The 23,881-nt window shown below is 33.1% G+C and overlaps 1 protein-coding gene across 5 annotated transcripts in view; it reads left to right on the forward strand.

Moving 5' to 3' along the window:
* The window catches only part of LOC132704034 (Ca(2+)/calmodulin-responsive adenylate cyclase-like), a 108,712-nt gene that overhangs the window by 62,804 nt on the left and 22,027 nt on the right, over positions 1–23,881 (forward strand). For all 5 annotated transcript variants that reach the window (XM_060673656.1, XM_060673651.1, XM_060673654.1 and 2 more), the window contains exons 5-7: positions 7,743–7,892; positions 8,571–8,689; positions 17,725–17,836. In XM_060673656.1, the coding sequence (XP_060529639.1) occupies positions 7,743–7,892; positions 8,571–8,689; positions 17,725–17,836 (381 nt within the window). The remainder of the gene's footprint in view (positions 1–7,742; positions 7,893–8,570; positions 8,690–17,724; positions 17,837–23,881) is intronic.

Consider the following 23,881-nt stretch of genomic DNA (forward strand, 5'->3'; position numbering starts at 1 on the left):
GATTGATGATGGCAGGAATAATGCGTATTTCGTGCATTTTGTTAAAACTTTTGTTTTAATCGGTTTTTAGGTTACACTTACGCGCGTTTTATGCGTAATGGAAGCCGTAAAAAATACAATTTTTAAAATTGTCGAATTTACAATGATACTAATTTCGCAAAGACAAATATGAAGTTCGGTTTTTACCAATTCTTGTAAATACAAGGGCCACAAGTACCCAAGCAGATAGCCAAAGCTAAAAATCGTAATTGTTTAAGGTTTTTAGAAATATCTTCCAAAATATTGCCAATATTTTTTACATTTTATTAAATATTACGTGCTTTGCATATCGGAATTTCTCTTGATCTTTTACATGCCCTGAATAATGCTCCATACAAAAGTTTCGCAGATTACTCTATTCGAAATTTTTAAATTTTAATTGCTTGTTGTTTTTTTCAGATAAAACTGTTAATATTTTTAAAACAACATTTTCTCTTAGAATTTTCAGCAGAATTAATTAAAATTAAATAAACTAATGCCTACTTTTATAGAGTTTCCCATATAAGATAACGAAGTAATTCTCAACTGCTGATATCATCTTTAATTCCTATAATAATTTTACAATATTGCCTCTTAAGTTTGAGAACAGCAGTACCATATGTGTAAAGTATAGTACAATTTTATAGATTCTATTCACCATTTCACAGATTTTACTAATAATTCGTATATGATTTCATTGATTTCGTATTTACTCTTGCGAAATTCTTGATCAGTTGCTGAACTTATTTAATAAATCCATAGGTCGCCCAAAGTCGAAATGGATTTTGTTTGATAACGCTTAGTCTTGACATTTTTATCTGCATTGATGCATTGCTTTATTTGAATGTGTTGACTTGTCGAACCTAACGAGATAATCGTACGTTAAATTGTAAATAATAAGTACTTAATTCATCTTTGGATTCACCCCTCTTTTTTGACTCTTTATGTACATTTCAATTAATATACAGGGTGTTCCATTTGTAAAAAGAAAGTTTTGACCAGTTTTTTAGTTTGCTGTAGGTTCAAATGACTAAGTTAAGAAAATAGTGTGCTATAAAAGTATAGCAAAGCATCTTAATAAAACATTGAATTAAAAACAATAATACGATCATAATGGTCGCCATATGTTATTTTTAGAAGGGACAACGTTACGTAGTTGTTGCAGTCTAGTGAAGCGTTGCTTTTGACAGATGAAATATAGTATTTTGAGAATTAACGGCGAAAATAATATAGTAAACTAGCAAAAATATATTATCCCAATAAAATGGTGAGAAATGAAACTCAAAAACATAAAGATATATTTATATTTTATAGTTATATATTTTTTTGCGTTACCGAGAAACCTACTGTAAACGAAATTTTTCTGAAACCTGGGAAATGTGTTGCCATTTTTGTTTTTATTTTCGACGAAATCAGGAAAATGCTTTCGTTTAAATAATTAATGTTAAACGAAAACGCCGTCGCCACGGACTGCAGACTCAGGCAATGTTTCAGTGTTCAGATTTTATACGCAAAACTAACCAAAATTTTGATATTTGATAGCAAAAATATGTTATTTTGCGTCCAATGTCTTGTTTAAATTGTATATTTATATTTTTTGTGTTTTTATCTTTGTTCAAAAACTCGCTAATAATTACATTACGAATGCGATCATGTTGTTTCGTCGACAAAATAGTATGGCCGTGTCACAGAGGAAATTCTTCCATAATCTCGGAAACGCTTATTACAAATGTTTGCCGCTTGAAGTTGCTCGCTATCTGTCATTCGAAGGAGGAAATGCAAATGCCGCGCATACCGCTAATCCCCGACATTACCCTTATTTCCATATATGCATACGCTTAACCCAGAGACGACGCTTCTGTAAGATAATTCTGTTTAAACGTCAGTTTGTCGGTGAATGCTCTTCTACGCCTGTTCATTAAAACTACCAGTCGGGAATTACATATCTGTCAATGGAATTGTTTATAAATGCGCAATTTATGTAATACGGGACAAAGTTTAAATAATTTTCGAAAGCTAAAGGGATCCATCCATGTATCTGTGATCCATCTGAAATACAGGTCGATCCGTAATGAATGCACCAAAAAGTAAAACTGGATTAAAGTCATGAAAATATTGATATTGCTCCAAGTTTTCATATCGATATTTCAAAAACTGCTTCAGCCATAGAGAAATAAAATTTCGACAACTAATCTTTAACATTTTGTGTGTAAGGCATGTTTAGCTTCACGAGTTCAATCTAGGATTGTGTTCTGGCGCGTTTATTACGAACCACCCTGTATATTATTTTACTGGCGGAGGCAAAGAACCCGCTAAGAAGTATGTAAAAGCTGTGAAACAGACTGAGGAGATTGCATTTTATACTTCTTAACTCTCCCGCTTACTCTCTTTTACTATAGGAAAAAATAAAATGTTTTTCAATACCAGAATGAATGTCTGTTGTCGAATTCTATCCGATTCAAACACAAAATTCACACGCGTAACAATAATACATTTTACTGCTCTATTAATCGAAAACTATTCAAGATTGTTGGTTCGCATTTGGAACGCTGCCAAGACTCGTTTACAAAAATGTTAATGTTAACACTGGGTGTCTAAAAAAAAGTCAGTTTTTCATAACTTTTGCTATCGAAAACAAGCATTTAAAAAATCAACATTCCGAAATTTTAATAAGCATTAGTAGTCTATCTCGCCATAATTGCATTCCTTATCCCATTTTGGTTCTATTGTTTATTAAATATCTAAATAGTAGCAAAACATTTCAAAATGCCTATTGCGAAGTAAGGAATTGTCTTTAGTTGGATTCATTAGGAATGATTTTTATCGCTACGTAAGCTAAAGTTTCGGCCATGTAAACGAGGAGAAAAATCATAGAAACTATCCTTATTTATGTAACCCATAAGTCATTTGTGGCAGAGTGCCAAATGGCAACTGAAAATGTTGAAATACTTTCCGGTTTAAAGCCAAAACTCTGAAGATATCGGCAATTTATAATGAAAATAGGGGTGGGAAAGTACTGGAAATAAAGAGTTCCTGCCAAACGAGAAGTTATGGCTAATAGACTATTCAAAACGAAAGGTAACATTATAAATGTTTTAGTTTTAACTTTGCTGCTTTTGTTTCTTTTTTCTATAAAGTTTCGCTGGTAATGTAATATCATTATATGTACGTTCAAGCAAGTAGTTTACACGTTAATGGTTCTATGGAATCAAAGTTGTGCCTAAAGTTATGGTGAATTTTTAAACGTTTTATCCCTAATACACGAACCCATACTTTTATTTGTTTATTTATTTATTTTCTGACATACGAAAAAATTCAAAAATGGACTAAAAGAAAATTACGGGCTTGCAAACGCTTGTCAACAGCTGTTTTTAGAGCTAATATTAATTACCGAACTGTACACTAATATTTGCCAAATTTGTTAAGATAAACTACTGTGATATCAATAAATTAAAACATAAATAATCCAGTCAAAATAGAGAAAAATAAGTCAAAGCTTAGGCAAAATTCGCATAGAGCTGAAACGTACAAAATTGAGGTTTTTTCCATTTTTCTCGAAAACGGTAAGTTTTATCGTAAAAATGTCCTGGGCGTATTTTTTTTTACGTAGTTACACTCCACGATCTATTGTAATGAAGAAAATTTGATCAGATCGTATCCTATTGATTGGAAGTTTTCTTCTAAATTTTGTTACAATAGATAATTTTCTACTTCAATAATTATTTCTTGATCTTCATTTTCCTCTTGTTGCAGAATTTCTGTTCTCTCTTCTCTCATTATAATCATAAATAATTCTGTTGTACTTGATTAAATATTGAAGCAATTCTGCATACTGGCGAACAAAATAATCCACTTTTTGACAGCCACAACTCTTGCTAAAACGCGTCTTGCATAGTATTGAGCAGTTTTTCTGGAACAGGCGGGAGTGGAGTTTAAATTGCTCCAAAAAATTATCTGTTGATTTTTCAAACAAACGTCCACAGGCTGCTGTAATACTTTTTACAAAACTTCTGGATTCCTCCTGCGTCGGTTTTGGCTGAAGTTTCTCCAATCATCCTGTTGGCTTCTTCGGAGGTTCAGTGAAACTGGCTCGCATTTTACTCTGTACTTGCTTATATATCGTTGGAGGGGGTCGGAGCTATATGACGGACATAAACACCGTCTCGGATAACTGATTCCCATTTTGGTGACATATAAAGACCTGAGTCGCGCTTGAGATTGTTAGGGTGGTTATAGATTTCTATAGACTCTCAGATTTTTCATTGGTAGAAGAACTGATTACATGCAAGAATTTTAGTTTTAGTTTTATTGATGTCCGGTTTCGTGATTGTGTTCGGTATCTGCTGATGAGTTTATTTGTCTTAGTCGTAAGGCTCTTTCATATTCTTTGAGCCTAGTTGATATTTTTCGTCCGGTCTCTCCAATGTATTCTTTGCCGCATATGCATGGAATGCTCTAAGCTCCTGGCATCTCAAATTGAGTTTTGTCTTTGATAGATCAAAGATGTTGGGAGATTTTTGGTAATTGTGGTAATTCTGGTTTTGGCGTTATATTTCTTTAAATCTTTTGATATGTAGTCAGTGATGTTTTGAATGTAAGAAAGAACCACAGTGGCAATTGCTTTCGGCCTCATTGCTATTGGATGGAAGGTTGTGGTGAAGTGAATTTTTTTGATGGAACGCTTAATATCTTTAATTTGGAAGGGCAGAGGTAAGGGGTTTTAATTCTGTTTTCAGTGACTCGGGCTGAGATAGTTTTACGGCGAGTTGATAACCGATGATTTTTGGTCCGGATGGTGATGTGACAATGCATGAAGGTATCGGTCTGTGTGCGTAGGTTTTCTGTAAACACAATGACAGTGGCAAGTGTAGAATTGCTTTCGACCTTATTGCTATTGCAAAAAAAACACTCCACCACAACCTTCCAATAGCTATGAGGCCGAAAGCAATCCTACCCTTGACACTGTGGTCCTTCCTTACATTCAAAACATCACTGCAACAAGTTTGACTCAACAAAAACCGACGCAGGAGGAATCCAGTTTTGTAAAAAGTAAAAATTATCTGTTGATTTCCAACCCCATTCTTCTGTGTGCAGCTCATTGCCTAGCCACACTTGAACTTGTTAATCCACACGATACAAATGCTGAGAGGCAGAAGGAGATGTTGGAGTTAGGCAAGACAACTGACAATCATCACTGTTTTCAATGTATTGAAATATTTTCTCCATAGCCAAGTTCACTGAATCATCTTCAGGACGACCGACTTTAGACTCCGTAATGGACTTTAAAAAGATATTATAACAATTATTGTGATACTTAGCTTCAGCAGCAACTAAGTCGAATTCATATCCAATGCGGGCAATAACAGCTTTTGCTATAGCATCAGCTTCTTCATTTGCTTCATGGCCACAAAATAAACATCTTTTTAAGTTGAAATTTGACTCACTCACTCGGACTTATCCTGGATGTACTATCTTGTTCTGTCTCGCGTTGTCTTTTGGCTGTACTAATGCTACTCTTTCGCGTGAAATTTTCAAAACTAACAGTATATACTGAATTATCTCGTTTACTTCCTTCAAAAATAGGCAGGCATACGACCCTCCACACGCGAACAATGACTTATCTAGCAGATGTTACTTAAAGTTACAGACAAAGGGAATTATACAAGTTTTATTCTGTAAGTAAAGCAAATCCATCCATCCTCTCTTTTTATTTATATTGAACGTCTGATGACGTGTATAGGCTGCGTTTAAGTGCATACTCTGTAAAATATAATTTTTCTTATAGTGGAAAACGCGAAATCTTCCGAATGGTAAGTCGTAAAAAAAAGTGTCTGAACAATTTTTGTAGAGAATTTTATGATCTACAATTTTTGTCAGACCTATTTTCACGATAAAACTTACAGTTTTCGAGAATTGAATAACTTTTTTTTTTGCACAAATCCATTCGAAAGGGACTTTTGACATTTCATGTACATATTAACGTCTCTGCCAAATTGTGCATAACTTACAATTTTAACTCTTTAACAAAATTTACACACTATTGAAAATAAAAAATGAATTGACAGAATAAGAAAATAAAAATTTGTAAATAGGCAAGTTATTATAAAAAATACGAATTTATAACAAAATCTGGTTTATGTAAAATGTTCGTTCGCCGTCTATACCATCACGGTCTGGGGGTATTTATTTACGACGCGCAATGCAGTTATCTCTTCCAAACCAGCGTCGAGGATCCCTCATCATGCGGAATTGATATCCCGTCCAGCCTCCCCTTTCGATGATTTATATGATAATTCGCTTTTTTTATGGTTTTCTTCAATCCTTAGATGACTTCGTGATAAAATTGAATGCTATTCCACGGCTAAACAATGTGGTATTGATCTTGTGACAACATAAGTTTGGCTTTTCGAAAAACATAAACAAAAAGAACACTAGGAAAATCAGTCAGTCAGATATGGTTCCTTAAATACGTGAAGTTTCTGTAGTTCGTTATCCACTAATACAATAAAACCATATACACATAAATAATAGACTAATAAAACGAACCAAAGCAGGTAGAGCGGTTTGGTTAGTTTCAATAGGAATCAGCGTAATTGACATGTTATAATGATATATAAAATAAATAAATATCGACATTGATAACACTGGTAATAACACGATGGTAATTGTATTTCTTTTTTTCAAAATAATATTTGAACCATGTGTAATGTAATTGTGTGGATTACAAGAACAATTCGTTAAAGGTATGAAATCAAATGCCAATATGACATAAAATAAAAAGTGGTTTATAAAAGTATATCCAAATTTTTATTTCGAATAAGAAAAGGTTTGGTATGTTCCGATACGCGAACAAGTATATAAGTTTCATATGAATCAATATCCACTAATATTAAATTTAATTACTTTAAAAATTTCTCTGCAATAATATCCGAACCGCAAAATAAAAGTTTCAGTGAATAATTACATTCGTTGCAAACTAATATGGACAGTAGCTATTAAATTAATGCAATCGGAAAACGCGATTGAAATCTCTATTTGGCTATCTCTATTAGCTATATCGGGAACGGGTAGATAATATAACGTGTAATTTATTTTGCAGGCGGCAACCATTTATAATATCTTGCGAATTAAAAATGGATAAAATTCGAATGAGACGTAATATATGCCTCCACCATTTGTCAAAAAATGAGTCTAATACGTGATACTTGAGGAAGGTTTAATCAAATCTAGACGTCTCTAATTTTTCTGTAAAATTTGAATCGAACAGATTTCGAGTATGCTTTTAAGTTTTTATCGATTCGTTATATAAGAATGGTTCAAAATGAGCAAAATCCGCTTAAATTTGCTTCTCGAAGTTAGTTTATGAACACGTCTGGCCTTAAATGAACGCTCCCACTTGCCTATTGCTCGAGGGGATAAAATTGATATAATAATGTGAGTGTTGGACATATACTTTAGTATAAGATATATACCGTAATTTATAAATATCTAAAAAATGCATCGACAGATTTGATTGAAACTTTTCTAATTTTCGGTAATAAATAAAAAATTATACATGAAATTTAAACACGACAAACTTAACTAGAATCTAAAGTTGTTCTAAATTAAAATTAAAAAACTAACCAAAACTAAATATGGACCACCTCACTTATTCGAGAAGCTGTATTGTTTGCGGAACACTTTTTGTATCATATTATTTTCTTTCACGTGTTTATTGGTTTCAGTTTAGCGCCAACGTGGTGGTCTTTGTATGCATTAACGCCGTGGGTATTTTCATGCACAATTTAATGGAACATGCTCAGAGGAAGGCATTTTTGGATACCAGAAACTGCATCGCAGCGCGACTGGAAATGGAGGATGAAAACGAAAAACTTGTAAGCACTTTTCCGTCTCTTTTCCCATAGTCTTACCTTTAGTACAATACTGTTTGTTTATTTATTAAACTTTGCTCATTTTAGATCAATTATAATGTGAAACATATTTTAAACTAACAACGAATTATCAAATAAGTAGTTTTGTTGTCTACAATTAGACAACATAATAATAACATAAAAAGTATTTAAAAATATTAGCATACTTTTCCGCAAGATAAGGCTAAAACTTGTCAACCTTGTTAAAAACCAAAGTCGTAAACAAGCATGATTATAGCTATTACGAACCTTGGGACGAGTTACGCTCATGAAAAGTTTATTTATTTAAATGTAAGCACATTATGCTATTGAGTGTGTATTGTTTCTATGACATCACCCTAAAATTGTTGTCCAAAAATGAGGTCGCCGCCTTAAAGAATTCTAATTAATTCAAAATAAAACTTTATTGCGAAATTTTCCGTTAATCGGAAACAAAAACACATAGAGCCTGACGGTGAGCTGACAAAATGAGACTACAAGCATCGTTTATATTATAAACGATTTCCGCCATATCTCAAATCCCATTTTCGGGGATATTCGCCCGATTCAGAGAAAAAGAGTAAATCCGCCGATATCCAATATGTCCCCGTCTATTCATCCATTCAATTTAAAAGTGGATATCAATCGGGGGTTATTTTTCAGGAAAGGCTTCTTTTATCGGTGCTGCCCCAACATGTCGCAATGGAGATGAAGCACGATATTATATCACCGGTAGAAGGCCAATTCCACAAAATCTACATTCAAAGGCATGAAAATGTCAGGTGAGTTCTGTGGCTGTCAGATATGTTTATCAATCATCATCCCGGATGTTATTATCAAAAGGTTTCTCTTTTGAGAGCCTGGCTTAAGGGTTTTTCAGATTGATCCGTAGAATACGTTCGGATATTTTTAGCAGTTTGATAGTCATTGCTTAGTTTGCTGCCGTTATTCTTGTATAATAAGATATTTATTAACAATTTTAATATATTTAAGTCCTATTATTAACAATTAACGAATTAGGGAACTTTATCTGAACTGGAACGACAAGGGCGGCTCATTTAGGTAAATGGGAGAACGAGGGTTTCTCCTTGTTTGATTGCTTTATTTGCTAAAATTAGTTAAGTATTATTTATTTGGCGATCAAACAATATTTTGTTTACATATTTGTCTAAAATATACTAAATACTAATTTAAACTAAAAAACTAAATAGTATCGATGAAAACGGATACTAAGTGATATACCCTAATAAAGCCAAAAATCTTTTTAGTTTTTCAAAGAAACTTCCACAGCGTTAATAGATACTATTTACAAATCTTCTGCATTCCCGCTGCATTGTTGATGAATCGAACTTACTGACATTTCGTAATATTCGTAGGAAAAAAAATTTGTGACAACTAAATCAGTATCTAAAGAAAGTATCGCAATGTTGCCGCTTCTCTCTTAAAGCATCTAAAAAAGTAAAAATCTGATAAATTAAACTTGCTGACGATTCGTCAGTCATCCTGTATGGCTTATTCAGCTTCAGTTATTGTCTAAAGAAGTCGACAGGATGATTGGCGAAACCTCAGCAAGTTTGATTTAAATACAATCGACGCAGAAGAAATCCAGAAGATTTGTAAATAGTAATCAGTTTACCGCCTTATACCATGGCAAAAAGTTATTTTTTTCAAATCGAACGCCCTGTATATCCAATATTCCGACACATAATTAAAAACATTTTCAGTTGATGATCCTATAACTGAGAATATTTTAGATGGATAGAGCACATAGTCAAAAACCTAAGTGACCAAATTTTCAGCAAATTTCTATTTCCGAACACTCCTGCATAAATCGCACTTTCAGTGGCAATTCTTTTGTTTAACGTTCGAATACACCATCAAAATATGGTAACGTTCTTTATTTATTATAACGAATTAACAAAATTGGGATTATAAGGCACGTTAAAGGAATCTTTAAAAATTGAGAAAAAGAGATAGGCATACAAATTAGATGAATAATATTCATTAAAAAATGTTTCAATTTATTATGCGCAATGCGACGGATAAGATCTTGCGTGGATTCATAATTATAATGGTGGTCACTAAAAAAGCTTACGAAAATAAACCCGCTAATCAAGTAAATTCCCATTTTTTTCCCAAACGAATAAAAAAAAATAAAGCGGAAATTGTTTAAGCTGAAAAATTTTTTACTACGCGACCGGCGAGCTAACAAGCTAATAATTAACAATAATTAATTGCAAATGGGGAGATAATTAAATGAGTCTCTCGGCGGAATGCCGTAATAAATTTTATCTAGAAAAATTTTGCTCGGAAGAAAATGAATTTTGCTGAAAAGATCCGACGAATGCCTAGAAATTGCTCAGGAAAAAATATCGAAGAGAGTTTAAAATGGGAAATGTTCTAAAAGCACGGGAAATTCATATTGGAATTTGCCGCTTCGTAACCAAGCAACGAAATATTCTAGAAGCAGGTATAAAAGATTCATTTCGATTTGTCCGGGGTAATATTATTTCGGTAAAAGCGCGAATATTGAAAGTTGAAGCGCTAAAATGAATATAGATATACGTATGTGTTAGGCGCCGACTCTACCGAATTTATAGATTGCTTGCGTAAGAGGAACTAAAGTATAAACAAAGTGCTATCCTATACAGGGTAAAAAAAAACAGATCCTGGAAAATATTTTCAGATTTCCATGATGATCGCCAGGGGGCGTAACCGTCATCTTCAACTCTAAAGGGTTTTTCTTCTGAAATTCGTCCAGTAAAGATATCAACAAAATATATAATAGTACTAATAATAATAATAATAATAATAACAACAACAACAACAACAATAATAATAATAATAATATAAATAATAATAATAACACAGTGAAAGATGTCTTTGGTGCGCGAATTGAGCCGTGGTACGCGAATATCTTAATACTCTAAATAATATTCTTTTTAAAGCTAAGCCTCGTTTGGACCATTTTTTTAAACACTTTTTGACCTAACTATTAAGGTTAAGTGGTGTGTTTTTTGAAGTAAATTGCTAAATGACGTAGTGAAAAGATATGGTCTGTTCATAGATATAAGAGTGTGACCAATTTCTTTTAAACGGATTATCCAAGGGTGGTCATTAACATACAATTCAACAAGATTATTACCTTAATTAATAATTAATAATTATCTTAATTAATAATAATAATCTTGTTGCATTGTATGTTAATGACCACCGTTGGATAATCCGTTCAAAAGTATTGGTCACTTTCTTATATCTATGAACAGACCATACCTAGTAGTCCAATGAAAACTATATCTCGATATCTTGTTCCGAGCATAAAATTTTAGTTATCTTTAAATTTAAAAAGACGCTATTACACCGGTATTTATTGTTTTTTTTTTATCTTTTTTGTGAAGATTGATAAAATTTTTTGATTTTCAAAAAATTAATATATTTAACAATCAAATATGAGTCATCAAAATCACTTTGAAAGTTTGTAATTTTACAATGTCTTTTTTTGAATACTTTAGTAATAAAATTTTTACAGCAACGACAAATAGTTTCCGAGATACAGTACTTTGTATACTCATTTGGCAACCCTGTACAGAGTTTTTACATGTAGAGTTTAAAATACATTTATGTATAAATCAACAATCTACAATAATTTTTTATTCCGAATTGAAAGGTAGTTTTTCAGAATCTGAATTTTACTATTTAAACATTTTTGCGAGGCAAGATTGATTTGTACAAAGAATGTTAGAGAAAAAACTTGCTATTTCAACATATAAATTAAAACTCAGGCCCTGCATATATTATCTTCAAAGAAAACGTTTTCTGCCCTGATGCCAGAATTTTGTTTTTCAATAAAGGCAAATGAGTGTTAAGGAGACACTTATCTCCATACGTTTAATATTAGAATTTAATATTTTGGCGACGTTTTGATTTTGCGCGAATCTACACCAAACAAAGGCAAAACATGAAATTCTAGAGCATCGAATTCAATAGGGGAGCGAAATTGGAGGTGAATTTTAAGCTACGCTCAGCATTTCCAGTTGTTTCGAACCTTGCAGGGCACACCTACACAACCGAAGTTTATTGTTAATCTAGTTTATTGTTGACATTCCCCATTTTCCTATCTAAAATAGGTCTGTTTCGGCTCGGAAAGTTTCCATTAGTATTCCAATCGTCAATGTTGAGATTGGGTCCATAAGTGAACAACGGAGACGAAGTCATTGTTTCTCGTTGGGGTTTGTTTATGTTCGACAGTCAATCTGTTTTCGTGGAAATTAATGTTTGGGAAAACATTTTGAATCATTTTACTATGCATTTGCTGTAATTACTTTATCGCAATTAAATAAATCGTTTAATGTGGAAACCTGGCTACTCCAAAATCGCCATGCATACCATACTGCGGGAATGTTTTTTTATTATTAACGTCTTTATTCACCATCAAAAGGTAACAACTGATTCTTGAGTCTCTTTAAAAGTTTTGATTGTGTAGTTATGATAGTCCACTGACAACTTATTTTAAAGAATAGGATCCACATAATTCTGGGCAATTTCTGGTAGAAGTATGTTGCTCCCGCCGAAATCAAAACCTTGTGGGTCAAGCATAAGTGGTGAAAATTTCGTAAGAGTTTCAGTTTTAATCTACCCGACTCGGCAATTTTGTAAGTGGTTCTATCGAACTTCCTGATGCCGTAGGAGAAACGATAGCAGGAGTTCTGAATTTTCTGTAGCTTATCGCAATCCCTCCGCAGCATTGCCGGTCTATACACAGAGTCACAGTAGAGAGTACTAAACTCTCACAGCAGATTGACTTTCTAAAACGTGATATAACAAATAATGGTGTGTGGCGCAGCTGTATGTGTGGAAATCAGAGGGAAAATAGTAGGGACCCAAGTGTAGATCCCTGAGGAACTCCTTGCAGCACTTTCGGCAAAGGTCCAACAATAGCTACCTTCCATGCTCTTGGAAACTTTGTCGATAGTATACAGGAATTAAGAATGTTAGCCATCTATCTATTAAATATATTAAATAGTAACTGACCAACATCAACATTTGCAAGGCGACATAATCCGAACCAACAGCATTGCCCTACAACTGGTTTATCTGTGAAATTTAGAGTTTGAGAGATTTGTATGACTTATGTTTCTCAAGCAGAGTCTCCTGCTGAGAATTTTTGACTGTAGTGGGAGTACTCACAAAATAACTGTTAATAGAGTCAAGATCAGTGAGGCGTTCAGGTAAAGTAGTACCAGTCGAATCTCGTAAAATTTGCATACTGCGCAACATACTTCAAGTGTTACTGTGAGACAAGACTTTTTTTTCTTCTCTTCATAATGCTAGCAGCATGGTGGCCGAGAGTCTTGTAGTGTTTCCACTGCTCATCCGTTCTTGTCTGTTTAAATTTGACATAAACATTATCTCTAATTCTCATTGCGTGTTTAATTTCAGGTAGTTTTGTAACTTTTATGGTGCGAGAGAGGTTACGGATATCAAATATGTCAATTATCCTTTGCTTTAAACAATCCTTTCATTAAAGAACTCAGTAACACTGTAGATGTGATCCCAATCCAGTCCCTGCAGAACCTCCAAGATAGTCTGATCCAAGTTTCGAAAATTTCTGGAAGTAAAAAACTTGCAGAATTTCGGAACCTCGAAAGCATGAACAGCATATGCGATAAAACAGTGATCAGAAAAACCGCATAGGTTAATGCCTTTCTTGTCGTGAAATGTATTATTACGCCTGACCGTCTCGCGGTTGTTTTGTTTCCTACATAACTTTAAACGATCCGTCCTTTCTCCGTTTTCTTTTCAAAACTACAACAGACAAATTAAAGCCAAGTGATCGTTTTTCTTTACGATACACGACTTCGAATCGTGGCGCCAGACTATAGTCGGCCAGCAAAATGCTTCGTATCTCCCCTTTTTTATGTTCCCATGTATGTTTTCGCTTTCGTCTTTGTAATAAAAACTTTTTTCTATCAATAAAGCAATTCCTCCAAAAGTTGTTTGAGCCTCACAATGCTAAAGTTTATCTAAAAATACTACTCGTTATTATGTGATGATAAAGCAAAATTTACCTTATATAAACTTCCTAATTGGCGAGATACAGGGTGTTTTTACAAAAATTGAAAAATTGCTCTAACTAATAATTTTACCGGGGGCTCCATGAAAATTGGCATCCGTTACTTTTTTTCAGATTAGAAATTGAGATATGTAACTTATATTAAGGTCTATAAGAAGGGACGCTAGATGAACATAACAACATACTATTTTAAAGTCCTTTTTTTTAATTGTACCGGGTATTGTATTATTAAAACAGATGGATTATCCTAATAATTTGAAAAAAAAAACAATAATTTTTTTTTATATTAACCGTCGTTACAGTACATACTGTTTTAAAGCCCTATCTGTAAGGAAATTGGCAGATATTTTCAAAAAGAAACGTCGATAACACCCAAAAGGCTTAACGCATTTTAATAAGCTTGGGTTTTTTTCTAGGCTATCAATCGTGCTACGAGTGACGTGATTTGCGATTCCTTACGTTACCGCCAGACGGCGCTTTCTGACATAATCGCATAAAAAAGAGTTTTTGGAACAAAAAACAAATGCAATGACATTAACTTGAAACCGCACCTCCATATCTTTATCGTAATTGGAGGTCTTTTCGAGGCACTGTAATTTTCTTTAATTTTAAATATCGTTTGGCATTTTAAATAATTAATAATTTTAGCGGTTATTACAGAAAACGGCATCTGATGGATCGCGTCGCTCATGGAATAATTAAGAGCCTAGAAAAACCCTTTCTGACTACACCAAATTCCGAAACCCGCTGGGCACCCCCACCCCCCCGAGATAGAGCAAGAAACATTCAACAAAAAAGATTATAATACAAATCTTCTGCATTCCTCCTGTGTGAGTTGTAAATATAGCAACACTAGATTTACGAAGAATTTTGTAAGCAAATTTTTGATTAATAAATTTACAGGTATCATAATTGCAATTTTTAGTGAATAGAAGCACTGTACATAAAATATATTTATTTATGTAATCCACAATAAAATGCTAGCAGAAATTCTGTAAATATAACGAAATGGTATTTCCATTTTGGCACCTTCTGGAGTCAAAACTATCAATGCCAAAAGTCGACCTTTGAATAAAAAATATCCTTTATTTAATTGTTATAACAGATAAATTAGAATTGCGACCAGTTTCCTATTGAACAAATTATTAGGCGATAATTATTAGCCCCGATTTCCCATATTCCCATACTGTCTCGCCTTTTACAGGTGTCCGTTTTTTGCTAGAGCGGCGTTGCCTTGAAAATGCGGGAAAAACTTGTCCCTCTAAAGCAGCTTTTGCCGCGCTTCTCGGCAATTAATTTTAACCACTCATTTAAAGGGTTTTTATGAAATTTACGGCCGTCCGCGACAAAGAAAAAGCGCCACGGGAATTATAAATACATACGGACATTCCTTAAAGAGCTCACTTGCGCGTTTCATACGTTTTTACGTGGCATATTTTCATTGATTAGATTACGCTACTTCACATAACGCTCCTTTTTTTAATTCATACTTTACAAGCTTGAATTAAGTCGAATTAATTTGTTGAATTTTATTTAGACTACTAAAGAAGCCCGACGTTTTTTTTTATGGAGTAGACTTTTGGATGAATAGGAGACGAATTACAGCGACGATTTAGTTGGAAGCAATTATTCAACCTATTCTCCTATTCTCTTATTTGTTTTTCGGAGAGCACATAAAGTCATACGAGAAGAACTGAATCATTAATTTTTCAAAGAAACTTCCACAGGCTACTGTAATACTTTTTACAAAACGTCTGGATTCCTCGTGCGTCTGTTTTTGTTGAGTCGAACTCGCTGACGTTTCGCCAATCATCCTGTTGGCTTTTTCAGAGCTTGAATGAAAAGCTTTCGGTCAAGCTCTGAAGAACCCAAAGTCGCAACGTCAGCAAGTTCGACTCAGCAAAAATAGACGCAGGAGGAATGAAGAAGTTTTGTTGGCTTCTAATGACAGATCCTGCCCAACGACAAATATTATTTGTTACAGTTTTCATAGAGAAGTTACATCTATGGTGGTATCGCACAGCATGAGATGAAATTTTGATATTTGCAAGCGTAGAACGTGTTGAAAGAAAGTATTTGATAAAAGATAAAAACGTACATTTTCCAGTGTGGTAGTTTCTTTACCATTACTATTTTGTGTAAGATTCTGTAGAAAATTTTGGCTACATGCACCAACGAGTAATCTCAATGGTAACAAAAATGGTCAACTGCTCGTCAATTTTTTGCAAAACGAACCGAAACCCAGTTTTTATAAGTATGGTACCCGGGTTAAATTAATCTGAAACTTACAAACCTCAGTTTTGCTGTGATGGTATTGTACGACCAAAAATATAGCGCATTTATTGCTTTGTCGTTTGAAGTATTATACAGTAACTTAAGCGCAGACCTTCGCAGAACCGTGGTAAAACCCACCCCAACAGATGTTTATTCTTCATTAAGATGGACCGTAATGAATATTTGTAGAAACTCGAAGGTTTTATTTGGACCGTTTTAAATTTATTAAGTATCGATGCTGCGGGGTATTTTCGAATAAGTAGAAACGTTTAATCTAAATTAATCAATTTATTTATTTATTAATCTAAATCGCAATATTTTCGTATATATTACGGAGGTATTTGAATGGGATCCTTCCAGTAAGTACTTATTTATGTACCTGATTCTCGAGCTTTGACCCTCCGAGGCTATTTTCAACAACATTCTTCTTTTTTTTTGTGTCTTCTCTACATAGTTCTTCGATTTATAAACAACAAGTCTTTTTTAAGACTATAGTTTATTATTAAACGGACATGAAATCTTGAGATTACCCCCGCATCATTGAATGTTCAGGTGAAAAACGAGTAATTAAAGTAGAAAGTATTTATCAAGTACGATTAGTGGCGGAGTTGATCATTGAACTATGTGACGACAGAGGCGATAGTGACGGTTTTTTTCTGATACTTTATTATTATTTTATTTAATGTTTTGTATATTAATAATGATGCCATGTAGACATGCAATGAAATAGAACTTAATAAATTGTTACTTTGTATTAATTTTTTATGTACATGTTTCAAGAATTGCTCGGCGAACAAGATTGAAAACATACTTATATCCCGCTTGTTAGTGGAGGTAGATAAATTCCTAAGACGGTTACGAGTAAGGGTCTGCTCTGCAGGGTGTTCTATAAGGTTCTGCGGTTTTGGAGTAATAAACAGTATGCAAGGACTTGGTTATTTATTTATTAAGGCTTAAAAATGGATAAAAGTGAGTTTGGAACAGTGATTAAACACTTGTATTTGAAAGAACTCACAAACGAGTTGGACTTAGTTCGTGGCATATCTAGTAATGAGTTTGTAACTGTTTACACCAAAAGATGAATGCAAATTGGGACGCCCCTCAAATAACTAACAAAACTCACGATATGGTCTTAAATGATCGGCAACTCAAAGTGTGCGAAATAGTACATAGGTATATTTTATATGAAAAATTGTGCGCGTTTGCTCACAATATAAAATAAACGTAATGGTGTCGTCGACTCTAAGAATATTTTGGCGCTTTTCATCGATATATAACTTGATTCCAGACTTGCAGAAATCCTTTGGCGGATAAAGTTTTACGTTTCATGAGGAAGTAATCGGCCATACAAACAAACAAACAAACAGTTTGAAGAAATGTTGAAGCTATTGGTACAACTACCCGGGGATTTTTATAAAAGTTAATATTTTTCTTTAACTATTCGCTCATGACCTTTCTGTTCTCTTTCAGTATACTGTTCGCTGACATTGTCGGATTCACCGTGTTGGCATCCCAGTGTACTGCTCAGGAATTGGTTCGTCTTTTGAATGAGCTCTTCGGTAGATTTGATCAGTTGGCAAATGTAAGTAACATTTGTTTGATTGATACTCAGGTTATTACTAAAAAAAAAACTACAAATCAGTTGGTGCTTTTTAGTTTCAGTCAAATATCGACTACGTTGGAAAATGTGTTTTAATTGTAAAATAATTTTAATTACCGGTGATATCGGCGGTTACAAACAATTTAATTAAAACGCTTGCCTGTATATAAATTGTAGTTCAAACTCGATGTTCTATTCGAAATATCTACTGAACTGAGAGAGGTATTGGTTCTACATTTAAAAATTATTCTCACTGTGGCCGAATTGCCAGGTCCATTTAAAAATTACAATATTTTAAATTTTAGGTGGTATTAAGGATTAAGTGGCATTTTAAATCTATTCCACCTACGATACGCACATGTAATTCTTAAATAAAAAAAAATATGGCTAAGAAAGTTTTACCTTAACAAATGCTGCCATATTTAAGCCAAATTTTGGTAAATCAATATAAGGACATCGGTTATATTTAGGATTGTGGAATTGGCCGGTCAAATTTTTTTCTGTCAATTGACTGAAATAATTATAAATATACCATGAAATTTATGCATATTTATTTATATTTATTTCCATTGTGCTTTACATTGTCGTAGCGTCGTTCTGGGAAGCAAATGGGATTCTCCGAATCGCATCATAATTTATTATAAAATACATATTATTATTAAATGATGATAGATAACATTCTACAATTACAAGATGTTATTTAAAACATTTTTGTCTGGACAATTGATCGATCAATTAAGAAGTGTTCAATTAACAGTTAATTATGTTTTGCGTTTAAAAAATAGTTCCACACTAATAGTATGAATTTTTTATTGTAATTCAGAATGAATAGAGTTCGTTTTTTGACAAATTTTATAATTTGTATAGCTCATTTTATATTTTGGTTACGGGAAGCGTTTATAAGCTCATAATTTTGATTCAGCCCATTTTTGAAACTTTGCATTTGTCAAAGTGGACAATCGCGAAATGAACTATACCCATACCTACCTGTATAAATGAGTTTTTCAGATATACTGGTAAAAAGTAATCCCTACATTTACTATTTTTGTTTGCAACTTACAAGAATGCTGTTTCGCTTTTTTTGTATGGATTTAGATTTTTCGGAATATCTGCAAAATTAGACTCCGCATTGGCCAATCATTCTAACTGTAAAATAAAGGGTGCCGTTTGTAAATTTCTACTTGCACTGAAAAATGCATGTCGATGAATTTTCATTTTAACTTAATTTTAACAGAATTATCTTCAATAATAAAACCTTGTTTTTTAAAGGAAAAACTTTTTGAAAATGCACAAACACTTCCTGAAAATGGGATAAATTTTATTTTACGAACACGATAAGGAGGAACCCTGTATATGACCAAACGAGTGTCTTTCTTTTATTTAAATATGGGATGATTAGCTAACTTAACCAAAATTAAACTTATCATTGTCGTAAATGAAAAAATTGAAAAGCCTTTTTTTTTAATGAATACATAAAGCTGACCGCAAAGAGTATAAGATAGAGGGGAAGGCTCCCATTAGTGCCAATGGTAAAAAGCGTACACGAAAAAAAAATGTCGAAATAGTTTAATTTTTTTTTTATTAAAATATAAATAAAGTGCTATTATCCGTTACAAGCGACTGTTGTATTTTAACTATGACGCACTTAAGCTGTACTTTAGTACTTGAACACAAATATTAGATGGCATTCGTAACAGTATACTCGACCTTCCCCTCTATTAGTAAAAAGGCCGCCAAGTTTAAACTTATCCCCGTCCAGCCGGGTCTCCCATATTCGTCGTCAGTAATATGGTGATTAGGTTCATACTTTACGAGTTCATTATTGTTCAGAATGGAAGGCGACTTTCTAGCCGATCCTATAAGTTGTTTTCTAAATAAGCGGATTTAAAATAAGGAGCTTTGCGCATCTGTCGCGGACTCGTATCTCGAATTTTCCGGGCTCGAAACGCTGCGCACCGTTGCTCAAATGAGAATACAATAATAATAATTAATTTTTCGGGCACCGCCGACGAAGTTTCAAAAGTTTGACGTTTTCTCTCAAACTTGCGATCGAAATAACCTCAGCGTTTCACTTTGTTCAATTCTTAAACGGAATCTAATCTCAATATTTCATCCGGTGCATTGGGAAGTTCGGATAGGATATGCCGCAGGACTTCCCTTATGTGTTTTCCGCTCGATTTCCATAGAACATCAAACTTTGTTTTCGTTGCGACGTCAGAATTTAATAAAGCTTTTAGCGGAATCCGGGGTAGATTTTGGAAAGTGTGATGCGAATATGGAACGAGTAGACGAGGTTATTGTACACCGTGTGCCAAATTAAACGATCCACTATACGATATGGAAACCCATAGGAAATACGAGAAAAAGTTTCGTACATCACTTTGTTGAACTCCCCTGAAGATTTAAAATATTATAATTTGGTTCATACAGGATGTCGTAAAAGTGTTCCCCCATCTTTGTTATTTTAAATGGAACGCCCTGCATATTTCGACATTTTTTGAATGCTTGTTTAAAATAAAGATCACTTTCTTAGGAAATTCCTATTCGAATTTTGCATAGTGTAGGCAGAAATTGATGTAATGTTTTTTTTTTATATCTTAATTGCCCCATATAAGATTGTGTTGTGACGCTACTGATCCAGGTATTGCAACGAAAATTTAACCACAGACTAAGGAGATGATGCGCTACTCAATCAGTTTGACAGATGCGCCTCAGCTTATACAGGGTGTCCCAAATAAATACTGCCGTTTTGGCGAATTCAATTAACAAGATTTTGTTAATTGAATATTAAACACTTATAAATTCTTGTTGAATTTAAAACCGACACATTTTGTTTTTGTTATTTTTCATATTTCTATTCAAAAAGTTCATAGCTGTCAATTTTTTTGTTAGTATATATTTTATTTGTATTTTAAACAAGTTGTAGTTTTTTTTAACCTATAAGCTTTAATTATTTATTTTTGTTATTAGGTACTTTTAATCAAGCCAGATAACTATTAAACGATACTTTTAATATGAATTCCGAAGTTTTATTAAATATGTTAAAGTGTAGTATAGAGTCGATTTTTTTTCAAAATTTCCAAGTATTAATGGAGACCCTGTATTGTTATCAGGTTTTATTCGTATATCTGGAGTATTATATCTTTAAAAGAAATAGTATCATCGCTTTGAGTTTTAAACAATAAATACATTTATACGGGTGTTATCTGAAACCTGGAATATCTCAAAAAGTAAGTAAAATTTTAATATAAGATAAGTTACAAAACTTATTTTTTGTCCTGGAATTGATATCTGAATAAAACTATGGGGTGTTCCATTTGAAACTCTTGCGATTTTGTTAATTGAATTCGCCAAAACGGCATCAATTATTTGGCACGCCCTGTATAAGCTGAGGCGCATTAGTCAAACTAATTGAGTAGTGGATCATCTCCTTAGTCTCTGGTGAAATTTTCGTTGCAATACCTGGATCAATAGCGGCACGACACAACAGGCAATTAAAATATAAAAAAAAACACATAACCTGAATTTCTGCCTGAACTATGCAACATTCGAATAGGAGTATTTTAAGAAAATGGCTTTTATTTTAACCAAGCATTCAAAAAATTTCGAAATATACATGCTGTTCAATTTAAAATAACAATGTTGATGTCGGGGGACACTTTTGGGACACCCTGTATCAACAAAATTATAATATTTTAAATCTTCTGGAGAATCCGAGAAACGAAAATTTTTTTCGTATCTCCTATGGATCGTTTTATTTGGCACACCGGTGTACCGGATGTTCCACTAAGAATGACTCTCGGCTGTGTCTTTGGAAATGTTAGCCGTTTAGCCTGAAAAAATAATATTGTTACCAAAGGGGCTATGTATTTTATTTTTTTGTTTGAAAATTATGGAGTTATTGAGATATTCAGACGTTGGATTGAATTCGTTTTTGGGATTGGATCGTCCGACTCAAACAAGGTATATCTTATTCAAAAGAACATTGCCTACTCTAGATATATTTTACTTTATTAAAAATAATTATATGTATTTGACACTAGATCCTGCACTTAACACTGCGTTGTCTTACAACCTGACAAATATTGCGCGTTTTGAAAATTGAAATACAAGAATCTATAATTTCAGCTAATAGTTAAGAGAAATAAAAGCTTGAAAAGTCAGCGAAAACCGCAGCTTGATCTCTTCTTATAAACCGAAGATATTGACAAAAGTAAAAAACAATTCTCAGAAAATATCAGAAAGAAACAATTATCGAATTAATATCGATAATAATATTAGAATGCCATTGGCTACTAGGTATAAGATGTCAGAACAGGTAGGCTTTGGATAAATGGGACTTTTGAAGTAATACTTCAAATATCAAAGTGTTATTAGATCATAATTCTCAGCAGCGTTTAGTTTAAGGACGTGTCATTGCTTTGCTTTAGTAATTACTTCAAAAGACACTTTTTTCCAGCGTCTACCAGTTCCTTGCATCTTAATTATTACTTATTATTAATTATTATGTTGTTCTGGTATTATTATGAATGTCAATATCAACACCGCCTTGTCTTAAAAATAAGACAGGTGACTTTTTTTTTCGTGTTTCGATTATATTTTTTAGGTTTCATTCGTCTTTACTATTGGCTAAAATTACAGTGCTGGTTTAGTTAGCAATATTTGTGAAGGAGAAGGATGAACAACTCATAACGGTTTTTTACAGATCAAACAACAGAACCAAACAGAAAGTTCTTTTTACGCAAAAAAAGCTAATTTGTAATGAAAAGTCAAAAAAGTAAATAAATTTATTTACCATATATTATTATTATATTATTTTTAAAAAATTCGTCTGAAAAAGTTCGCATCCCTAAGAATCTTACTGACATTGTAGTAGTTTCAGATAGTGCCCAATGAAGAAGAAATTCAGAAGGAGTCCCTATTCAAAATTTTGTGAAAACTCCATTTTCTTGTTCGGACTAGAAGCTGTGCAATCTAGCGTCCGTTTTTGAATAATTCCATATCCTCCTTGGTATTTTTTTTCCCCACGGTATACGATTAATAATTCCCGAGATAGAGCCGAGAGGTGCAATTCTTAGTGGGACACCCAGTACATAAAAATAAAAAAAAACGTGCGACAGATCCAAACGAATTATCGAAAACATTTCCCTAATTTACGAGCGTAATTTATTTTCCATATAAATAATTTCAGTCGGTGTTTTGCATAATAATGCGATAAATTATTTGTCTGGTATATAGTATGGCGAATACATCAATTGGATCAATTATGCCATGTGTAGCAATGCGAGTTGAGAAAATATTGTTTTAAGCGTTCGTTAGAATTTATGTTCATGTGGTCCACACACGAACATTGGAAATTAGGACATTCCACGTTTTAGGAGTATTCGGGCGACTATTGGCGAGATAATTATGGCCAATTTTTAGCATAACTGAAAATTGTGAAAGAAAATATTAATTGTGGTTTAGATGTAAAGAGATGTAACTTCTTGAGCACATTTATACGTCGTATAGAGTAAAATATTATAAACGTCCTATTGGACTTCCTTTAGCAGTACTTAAATTACAAGCAGATCGGGTTAATGGAATCTATTGAAGCTGTAGAAGCTATATAACTATCTGGGGAGAGCCTCACAATAGATCTTTTAAATCACAGTGGCGGAAGAAAGAGAGCTAGAGATCTTTGAGTTGAGGCCTAGTATATAAAACATTAGTTGACGAAATAGAAGCTTTTAGTTAATAAGCACATTTATTAATAAAAACGGTTCGTCAGTGAATTTCAATTTATTCAGTTCATCAAAAAAAATGTTTTTTTTTTCAATATTTTACAAAACATTGCGTTCAAGCGGTTTTATCTATGTTAGCTATGTTTAATAGTTTTGGTTAATTGAAATAAATATGGATTGATTACGAAATACGCGTCAACCGAGCATTTTAAAGCAGGTGAAGTCCGATTATAAAGTATCCTCTAGGGACAAGAAAATGAGTACCCTATAATGGGAAATACGCTATAAAAAAACACAAAAAAGT

This window comes from Cylas formicarius, unplaced genomic scaffold (assembly GCF_029955315.1).
Source record: "Cylas formicarius isolate icCylForm1 unplaced genomic scaffold, icCylForm1.1 PGA_scaffold_6__28_contigs__length_40554024, whole genome shotgun sequence".
NCBI lineage: Eukaryota > Metazoa > Arthropoda > Insecta > Coleoptera > Brentidae > Cylas > Cylas formicarius.